Here is an 11,301-nt window from a genome sequence, read left to right on the forward strand (position 1 = left end):
GATAAAATCCGTCGCAAATTGTGACGGAATTTTGGCGTCGCAAATTGTGACGGATTCTACTTAATTAAAGTCATCACAGTTTGTGACGGATTTAATCCCTCACAAATTGCGAGGGATTTAATCCCTCACAAATTGCGACGGATTTTTATTAATTTCTAAACATTTATTATTAGAAATTAGTGACGAAAATTATACTGTTTGTGATGTCTTAATTCCGTCACTAATTGTGACGGAGAAAATAATCCGTCACTAAATATTTTGTGACGCCAAATTTTGTGACGGAATCATTTCCGTCACAAATTTCGTCACTAATTGATTTGTGACGGATTTTATCAAAATTAGTGAGGGATTTGTTCCCTCTCTAATTTTAATTTTTCTAGTAGTGAGCATATTTTACATCTAGTTGAAACATATTCCAACCATTTTGTGTTGTAAAAGCTAGAACCAATAATATGATGGTATCAAGTTGGGCAACGAGAGCAAATATTTCAAAGAAATCAACTCCATATTTTTTAGCATATCCTTTCACTGCAAGCCTAGTCTTGTGCTTATTAATGGAACCATCTACATTGAGTTTTGTTCTAAACACCCATTTGACACCAATAACATTTTGATGTTGAGGTCTAGAAACCAATTCCCAGGTTTGGTTCTTTTCAATCATGCAAAACTCCTCCTGCATTGCAACAATACACTTTGGATCCTTTTCTGTTTCAAAAAAATTTGCAGGTTCTAATATAGCAACATTACATCTTTCATAAATATCATAAAGTAATCTGGTTCCTCTAACTAGTGGATCAACATTATTTTCATCAAAAATTTCATCTTTTTCTTCTGTAAAAGAAAAATTAGGAACTTGCTTCCAATCATCTTTCTCCCAGCTCTGTTTTTTATCTTCAACAAAACAAACATCTCTGCTTATGAGAATCTTACCAGTTTGTGGTTGGTAAACTCTATAAGCTTTTGAAGATGTGCTATAGCCAATGAAAATTCCTGCTTTTACCTTTTTGTCTAGCTTATCTCTTTTCACCTTTGGCACATAAGTAGAACAAATATAGCCAAAAACTTTGAAGTTATGAACAAAAGGTTTATAGCCATACCATGCTTCATAAGAATTTTCTCCTGGCATAGTGTAGGAAGCCTATTTAATAGAAACACAGTCGTAATTGCAGCTTCAGCCCAAAACTTCATCGGAAGTCCTTTCTCATGCATCATGCTTCTAGCCATCTCCATTATTGTTCTATTTTTCCTTTCACTCACTCCATTTTGTTGTGGAGTGTAAGGAGTAGTAAGTTGGTGCTCAACCCCAACTTCTTCACAGAAAGAATTAAATTGATCTGAAATGTACTCTTTTCCATTATCAGATCGTAGAACCTGAATTTTATAGCCATATTGATTTTCAATCCAAGCCTTGAACCTCCAGAAAATTCGTGCAACTTCATATTTAAATTTCAAGAAATAAATCCAACACATTCTTGTTAAATCATCAATAAAGAGAATGTAATATTTACTCCCATTTAGAGATAATTCAGGTAGAGGTCCTCCAAGGTCTGTGTGAATCAATTGCAGTTTCTATAATACTCTCCAACTAGTTTGTGAAAATTGTAGCCTGTACTGTTTCCCATATTGGCATGCATTATAATTATTTAAGTCAGTTTCTAATGATGGCAAGCTTTCCACAATATTGTGCTTCTTCATGTTCAATAGTGCAACATGGTTAAAATGACCCATTCTCTTGTGCCAAAGCTTAGTGACATTAATCGTGCTTGAAACAGCAGCTTGCACCTCTTCCATTAAATCTAAAGAGAAGCTTTTTCCCTTCATTTTGACCTTGAATAGATCATGTCCACTTGTATCTTTGATCAAACACATTTCGTCTTCAAACAGAATTTTGTAGCCTTTTTCAAGCAACTATCCAACACTTAACATGTTTTGATTAATTTCAGGTACATAAAGTACATCAGTGATTATTTTGTACCTAAACAACTTTCAATTGCAACACTGCCCTTCCCTTTCATAGTTATGCACTCTTCATTACCAATTCTGACTTTTAAAACAATTGTCCTATCCAACTCCTTGAACAATTCTTCACCATAAGTCATATGATGTGTGCATCCACTATCAATCAACTAGCTCACACAATTATTATTGGTGGCAACACAAGTTGCTACAAATAACTGCTCTTCCTCCTCTTGTTGATTAGCCACTTAAGCCTCTGTTTTGCAATATGCCTTTTGCAATATGTTACAGCGTGCATTGGGTCTTCTCCAACATCTGAAGTGGTGATGATTTCTCTTTCCACAATGTTGACAAGGAGGATGATTTGGTTTCTCATCATCTCCTTTACCACCTTTGTTAGAACTTTCTCCTTGCTCAAAGTTGTTCCCTTAAGCCTTTTTTTTCTTTCCTTTGTAACCATGAATAAGTTTCAGTTTCGCATGTAAAGCACCTTTAATCACGCCTTCCTCCCTCACGAGTCTCATCTGTTCTTAGGCTTGCAAAGCATACATCAATTTTGCCAAAGTAATATTTGACAGATCCTTAGAATTTTCCAAAGAGGAAATAATGGATTCAAACCTCTCAAGAAGAGTCACAAGGATTTTCTACACTATCCTTGTATCAGAAAATTCTGTCCCAAGCAACCTCACCTTGTTTACAATGCTTAGAAGTCTATTAGAATATTTTTTCACCCTTTCTGACTCCTTTATCCGTTGCATCTGAAACTCCCTGGTCAAATTCAACACTAGCATCCCTTTGACTCTCTCATTTCCTTCATACTCTTGTTTGAGAAAATCCCGTATAGCCCTTGCTGACTTTAGAGTCACAATTCTGGTGAAGATTGATTGAGAAACAACAAAAAATAGACAAGACTTTGCCTTTGATTTTCACTGCATTCTTTTCTTATGATAATTGATTTGATTAAGTGTTGGATTTTCTAGTAATTGACCAACCTCATAATCCTCCTCAACAACTTCCCAAAGATCATTTGCATCAAGAAAAGCCTCCATTCTGACTCTCCATAGGTGATAATTCTCACAATCAAATGCCGGTAGTGTTTGGACTGAATAATCAGATTGCATTTTTAATTCTCAATATAAGTGTTTAGGTGTTTGGTGGAACTCTCAACCTTACACGTCCCTCAAGAACATAATAAGCTCTTGATACCAATTGTAGGAATTCAGAAAAATTATAAGGCTGAAACTCATGTATTTTTATTCATACTTGTAACCTTTAAATACACAAAACACAATTGAAAGCTGATACAAATTCTGTTCATAAACCTAAAACTAAATGACAAATATAAATACTCATAAAAGTGTAACAACACTTGTAATTCCTATAATTAAAATTCATAACCGTAAGAATTCTAATAATGCTCCATTAATCTAAAATAAACTCAAATAATAGATGTTGATTCAGATTAACACAAACTTATACTTCAGCAGATTGTCTTATGGACTTGGAGAATAGTTTTATCTAGTACGAGTTAAAAAAATGGAGTAATTTAAAGTGAATTTAGGCCATTTACCAAGTCAGAGATAAGACTAAGAAATATCTGGAGAATATTGTTAAAAATGTGCTTTTGTAACTGAAATTTAGTTATTATTATTTTTTATTAAGCATTAACGGAGTCAATAAGTGGTTCCTAAACGTTAGGAGTAAGATAATTATGTTTTAATTTTGCTGAAATCCTGGTTAGGTGCATTTTTGTTTTCAAATTATATATTGTATTGCAGCTCATTGAAATAAAATGTGAGAGAATAATTATTCATTTTTTACTCTTCCACAATACGTATTGTCTTTCTCTTCTTCTCTCAATTTTACGATTCTCACAATAAAACCTTCAGATTGGTATCAGAGCCTTCTTCTTAGAAGGACCTGTGAGTGAACCTAGTAAAACCCACCATAAAAGCCTATACGCCTTGTTTCAGTTCATCAAAGATGGATTCTGAAACTCCTTACACAGCACTAGCACCGCCTGTGTTTGATGGTGATAATTATCACATCTGGGCAGCAAGAATGGAGGCACACCTTGAGGCAAATGACCTTTGGGAAGCTGTTGAGGAAGACTACGATGTTCCTCCTTTACCAACCAATCCAACTATGGCTCAGATTAAACATCATAAGGAGAGGAAAGCAAGAAAGTCAAAGGCAAGAGCTACTTTATTTGATGTTGTCTCACAAGACATTTTTACCATAATCATGACAATCATATCAGCATTTCAAATCTGGAATTTCCTCAAGGATGAATATGGAGGAGATGAAAGGATCAAGGGAATGCAAGCACTGAATCTGGTTAGAGAATTTGAGATGCAAAAAATGAAGGAGTCAGAAACAATCAAGGAGTATGCTAACAAACTTCTTGGCATTGCAAACAAGGTGAGATTACTAGGTACTGAATTTTTTGATTCAAGAATAGTTCAGAAAATATTGGTAACAGTTCCTGAAAAATTTGAGGCTTCTATTACCTTATTGGAAAATACTAAGGATTTGTCAAAGATCACCTTGGAAGAACTTGTAAGTGCTATGCAGGCCCAAGAGAAAAGGAGCAAAATGAGGGATGAAGTTTATGTGGAAGGAGCATTGCAAGCTAAATTGCAAATAAACCAAGCAGAAAAGAAAAAAATGAAGAATTAAAAGAAGAACTTCAAAGGTTCAGAAGCAACCACCAACACCAGCAAAAATAACGAAAAAGGGAACAAAGAGTTTCCTCCTTGCAAGCATTGTGGCAAAATGGGTCATCCTCCTTTCAAATGTTGGAGAAGACCCGATGTCAAGTGTGAAAAGTGAAACAAGCTAGGACATCATGTGAGAATTTGCAAAAGCAATTTTCAACAGAAGAATGAAGCTCAAGTTGTTGGCCGGCAGGAGGAAGAACGATTGTTTGTAGCAAAATGTTTTACAAGCAGTAGTTCAACTGAATGTTGGTTAGTAGACAGTGGTTGTACCAATCACATGACCCATGATCAAGAGCTTTTTATAGAGCTGGACAGATCAAAGGTATCAAAAGTCAGAATTGGTAATGGTGTTTTCATTACTGCTGAAGGAAAGGGAACTGTAGCCATTGAAAGTTGCAAAGGTACAAAATTAATTTACGATGTTTTGTAAGTGCCTGAAATTGATCAAAACTTGCTTAGTGTCGGACAATTACTTGAGAAGGGATTTAAACTCAACTTTGAAAATAAGCATTGTTTTATTAAAGATGTCAATGACAAGGAAATTTTCAGTATTAAAATGAGTGGCAGAAGTTTCACTTGATCCCATGGAGGAGGAGCAGGCAGCATATCCAGCTACTACAAATAGTACAGAGATTTGGCACAAAAGGTTGGGTCATTTTCTTCATGCAGCTGTGTTGAATATGCAACGAAAGGAATTGGTTTGTGGCTTACCTCACTTAGATTCTAAATTACCAAGCTGCGAAGCATGTCAATATGGCAAGCAAACAAGATTACCATTTAAGCAAGCAACTTGGAGAGCAACAAAGAGGCTGTAGTTAATTCACACTGATTTGGTTGGACCTCAAAGGACGACTTCACTTAAAGAAAGTAAATATTATATCATCTTCATAGATGATTTTCCAAAATGTGCTAGATTTACTTTCTCAAGTCTAAGTCAGAAGTTGCAGGTGTATTTTGGAGATTTAAGTGGCTGCATGATTCAAGCTCTGAGGTCTGATAATGGCAAGGAGTACATTCAGAACAATTCAACATGTATTGTGGGGAAGCTGGCATTGAGCATCAATTAACAACTCCTTATACCCCTCAACAAAATCACTATAAGAAAAATGTAAATTTCCGACGGATATGGATCCGTCAGAAATTTCCGACGGATTTATATTTCCGTCAGAAATTTTTGACAGAATTTTCCGTCAGAAATTTTCCGTCAGAAATTTTTGACAGAAATATAAATCCGTCAGAAATTTTCGACAGAAACCTTCTGACGGAAAATTCCGTCAGAAAATTCTGGCAGAAAAATAAATCCGTCAAAAACTTCTGCCGGAAAATTTCAGACGGAATTATTCCGTCAGAAATTTCTGACGAAATTTTCCGTCAGAAATTTTCGACAGAATTTTCTGTCGGAAATCTTATTTTTAATTTATATTTTTAATTTCTTTTTTTAATTTCTTATTTTTAATTTCTTATTTTTAATTTCTTATATATATTTGTAATATTAAAAATTTTATATATCTTTTAAAGGTATAAATATATATTATAATTACTTATTACAAGTTTTTTATATCTACGATTAGTATTAAAGATGAAAATAAATTAGGTTATGTAACAGCCCATTTTCGTGGGCCAAAGGCCCAATTCGTGGCCCAGAACGGGCCGTTTTAATTTTGAAACGGGCCGTTCTGATGGGAGAACGGGCCATTCTGGTTTGGAGAACGGGCCGTTCTGGTTTGGAGAACGGGTCGTTCTAGTTTGGAGAACGAGCCGTTCTAGAATTAGAACGGGCCGTTCTGCTGGGTTTGAGAACGGGTCGTTCTGGTTTGGGAATGGGCCGTTCCAGTTGAAAAATCTACGTAGGTTTGAAGGGCCCAGAACGGACCGTTCCGATTTTGGAACGGGCCGTAGTGGTAGGTGGGCGAAAAATCCTATAAATAGGCCTCAAATCCTCTCATTTCTAGACACCTCTCATTCTCACTCTCTCTTCTCTTCTGTTCTCTCTTTCGTTCCTCTTCTTCTCTCTGAAGACCAAGGGGAACTCAAGAGGATGAGGTTCTGCTCCAGTTTTAGTTCCGATCCTTATTTAAGGAAAAAGAGGAGGAGGTTCTGCCCGAGTTCCTATTTATCCAGGTACGGGGGAAAAGGAGATTATTTATATGTAGAGTTACATGAGGAAATTGGGTAGAGGAATAGCCCTTAGAGTTATGAATAATTTTATAATTATTTATGTTTGGAGAATTAATTATCTTATGTGATTCTATATATATTTAGGATTACGAATATATTTTTAACTTGTAAAAATGATGCTCTGGGAGAGAGAACGAAATTATAGAAAAGTGTCTGTAAGCTAGGTTGTGAAAAATTGGATGATTTCTATTTGAGAAATTGAGGATCCCATTAGATTTTGTATGTGTTGAGGATTATAGATATGCTAATAATTTGTAAGAATGATGATCTGAGAGGGAGAACGAAATTGTAGAAAAGTGCATGTGAGTTAGGTTTTGGAACAATTGGGGATTTTACTGTTTGCGTTAAAATTATATTAAATTGATAATTCTGTTGTTTGTTATATTAGTTTATGAATGTTATTGTTATATTATTTGATGATCTAGATGATGAATTACTTGAGAGGTATGTGAATCACCATTTTGTGTGGATTGTGTATGTATTGTGGAGTTGAGATGTGGATGTGAATGTGGATGTGGATGTGGATGTGGATGTGAATGTGAATGTGAATGTGGATGTGAATGAGATGTGATTGTGGTTCTTCACACCTATGACCAGGGGTGAGCACGGCCCGAGATTGTTACCTGAGTATCGTGACCTTGGTTAACATGTCAGGGGTGAGCACGGCCCTAGGTTAGGGATAACGTGACCTTGGCACAGTGTTATATCAGGCGTGAGCACGGCTCTGGATTGTTACATGAGTATCGTGACCTTGGTTAACATGTCAGGGGTGAGCACGGCCCTGGAATAGGGATAACGTGACCTTGGCACAGTGTTATATCAGGGGTGAGCACGGCTCTGGATTGTTACGTGGGTATCATGACCTTGGTTAACATGTCAAGGGTGAGCACGGCCCTGGGATAGGGATAACGTGACCTTGGCACAGTGTTATATCAGGGGTGAGCACGCCCTGAGATTGTTAAATGGGTTGCGTGACCTTGGCATAGTGTGAAGTGCAAGATTTGTGATGATTGGTGTGATTGAGAATTATGACGTGATGACGATGTATGATTGATTGAAATACGATATGTTGAAATATTTATGAATATTAAGTTATAATGAGATAATATGTTGTGTTTTCTTATGTGCTATATATATAGATGTTTTCTTTTCTCACCGTGCGATTTGTGGATATTTTAGGTGAGGAAGATCCGACTACGAGTGACATCTAGAATGCTAACGGTTGAGTTGTGGTTATGCTCTGATATTGTGACATCGGGGCAGAGGATTTTCTTTAGGACATAGATTGTTATATGAAATTAGAATTGTAAATATTATTTTTGAAAATCATTTGTAAACTCTCACGTTTCATTTTTATCGTTGTGGTTATTGAAGAATAATTTTGAAGATTCTCATGTGAACCCTTTTACCGAAATAGAGAAATTGTTTTTGTTAAGTTTTCATTATTACAATATATGTGTTGGGGTAGTAAGGGTGTCACATTTAGTGGTATCAGAGCAGGTCGATCCAATCGGCCGTGAGTTATGAGTCTACTATGCTTGTTTGGTAGATGAGTAATGTGATGATTTGATTGTAACTTATTGATGTGCTAATGTGATGATTGATTTTGTTTGTTTATTTGTGTGCATTGTGTTCTTAGGATTTATTTGGAAGACATGATATAGCTTAGTTGATGATTACTCATTGGTTTTGATACTTTTTACTTATGTAAGAAGTAGTGGTTAAATAGTATCGCTCGTGTTGCGAACACATGTGCCATTAATAGTGAACGAAGCCTTGTGCTAGCCAACTAGAACTTTAGATGTAAGTGATACATTGATTTGTCGAGTGTACTAAGAATTTGCGATTAGTGGAGTTTCTGACATCTATAGTTGTAGCGGTTGAATCTAAGGTGATTGTCTCCTTGGTGAGAGATTGAAATGACGGTAATTCCCTTGAGTGTTAGTACTGACATGTTAACTATTTATGGTTTAGGTAGCATGTGAGTTGTTTTCATTGAGGATAATAGTGAGAGACTTGAATGAGAAATTGAGGTGTGAGTTTGGAAAGAGTCGAGGTAGTTTGTGGCATACACTATTGTTGTTTGGTGTAGAAGATATTTTCACTACAGTTTTGTTGTGCCAGTATGAGTATCGTATTGACAGAATTAGATGTTGTGGTCTTCATGAAAGTTGTGGCTTTGGATATTATCTTTCCAATGAAACTGGAATAACATAAAACAGAGGTCTAGAACTTTAGTTATAATTGCTTTGGTGATCAGAAGTTTAGTTGTAAGAGCGAAATACATTTGTGGTGATTTTTTTTAGCTAAGAAAATGATCTTTTGGGAATCTTATGTTTTCATAAAAGTTGTAGCTTATTTTTTTTAGCTTTCTTTTGAGATAGGTTTGAAATCATTTGGATGAATATAACTCTATGTGTCAGGTAGATATATGTTGTTATGAATGTTTTTGAGATTTTAGGCATAACAAGGTTAAAAATGGATTTGGTGATGTTTTGAGGTTTGGTCATTGAAAGGTTGATTAAAATGATATGATTGGTTCATGGTGTAAAAGATGATCAATTCATACATGCTTAGGGAGGTATATGTTATCATGATGTTTTTGAGTTACTAGGCAATGCAAGGATAAAAATGATTTTGTTATGATGTTCTTAGGTGTTGTCATGTGGATTGTAAGGTTGTTAAAGGTTGTATGATGCTATGTGGTAAAGTTAAGTTCATGCACATGTTATATGGTGTAAAATAGTGATAGATTCATATATATGATTGGGAATGATATATATAAAGGTTTAAATAGGTATTCTAATATGTTTTGATATGCATGTATGTTGATATGAGGATAGATGACCTTATGGATCAATTAGCGGGTGTTCAGTAAGGTTGACCTTAAGGTGTGCTATCATCAAATTGGAATTAAGAGTGAGGATTTATCCAAGATAGCTTTAGGCTAAGTTATCTAAGTATGAATTTTGGTTGTATAAGAAGAGTTTTCTAAGCCATGTAATTTCTTGTGGAGGTAAAACGTAGATCTATCTAAGATAGAAGTTGTGCTTAAGTGAGAGATACTTGAGTCTATTAGCGAGGTTATGAGTGTCTTGGATTAACTCATTGTTGTTGGATATTGATTGAGTAACTTTCTAAGATAGCACTACCTTTGAGCAGATTGAGTAAGAAGAGTGTTATTTTTGTGTGAGATAGTAAGTGTGAGAGTAATTTCCAAATTCTTAAGGAAAGATTGACTAGTGCACTAGTGTTAAGCCTTTTGTGGTATGGGTTGATGTTTCTAAGATAGGTTTGGGTGGAGTGTTGATGCAAGAAGGAAAGGTAGTAGCTTGTGATTCTAGGCAATTGAAAACTCATTAGAAGAATTACCTTACCTATGATTTTTTAAGTTAGCAGTTGTAATATTTAGAGATACTGCCTATATGAATCTAAGCTTGAGGTATTTATTGATAATTAGAGCCTTAATTATTGGTTGACTGAAGGAGTTAATTATTAGACAAAAGAGATAGTTTAACTTTCTGGAGGACTAATATTTCAAACTTAGTTGTTATTTGAGTAAAGTCATTGTGGTGACCGATGTTTTGTGTAGGAAACCTTTATATTTATCTTTCCTTATGATTAGAGAGATGAATCCTTTTGGCTCAAATTAGAGATTTAAGTTTGGCTTATAAGGTTACCCTTAGTAGTGTGAGACTAAGTATGACTTGAGTAATGAATGGATTGTTGAAGGAAATTGGAGAGGCATAACTTTGTGGACAAGATATGACGCTATAGGATAAGGTGATGGATAAGAATTTGACTTGGGTGTAGATGGAGTGGTGAAATTAGAGATCTGATATGTATACCTAGTGAACTTACGCTTAGGTGCTTGATCTTTAGAAATGATCATAGAAGTAAAACTAATATTGTGGCAGATGCCTTGATTATGATAACCTCTGATATATCATTCTTGATGATTTAAGGATTAGATTTGATTGAAGAATTTAAAGACTTATGCTTGGTGTGTGAGATTATCCTTAGGAGCATTGAATTGATTATGTTGAAAGTGACTAGTGAATTAATCGATGATCTTAGAAAAAGAATGTAAGAGTACTCTTAACATTCATTTAAGAGCTACTACGATGTATCAGAGTAGCGCAGCGGAAGTGTAGTGACCTAAGATGAAGAGAGAAGTAAAGCAATTGTATACTTGTGGTTAGCATACTAGAAATCTTTAAGAATTTTGTAGCACTTAGACGCTCCATTTTGGAAGTGAGATGGTGAGTGGATAGACCTTAGTGGTAGGTTTGTCTAAGACGCTTAAGAGATTGATTTTATTTGTGTTTCAGTGGATAGACTCGCCAAGTTTATATGTCTTACCCTTAGAAATCCTTTGATAAAATTGATAGAGTTGTATATCAGTAACGTAGTGAGGTTGCATAAGGAATAGAAAGTAAGAAGAGAG

The 11,301-nt window shown here is 35.2% G+C and overlaps 1 protein-coding gene across 1 annotated transcript; it reads left to right on the forward strand.

Annotated features, from left to right (window-relative positions):
• The first annotated feature begins 3,939 nt into the window (after positions 1-3,939).
• LOC109817823 (uncharacterized) lies at positions 3,940-4,635 on the forward strand. The gene has a single exon (XM_020383161.2). It carries the CDS (start codon positions 3,940-3,942, stop codon positions 4,633-4,635), a length of 696 nt encoding a protein of 231 aa, XP_020238750.2.
• The last annotated feature ends 6,666 nt before the right edge of the window (positions 4,636-11,301 follow it).

The sequence above is a fragment of the Cajanus cajan genome, chromosome 8, assembly GCF_000230855.2.
Source record: "Cajanus cajan strain Asha chromosome 8, NIPB_CcT2T_4, whole genome shotgun sequence".
Taxonomy (NCBI): Eukaryota; Viridiplantae; Streptophyta; class Magnoliopsida; order Fabales; family Fabaceae; genus Cajanus; species Cajanus cajan.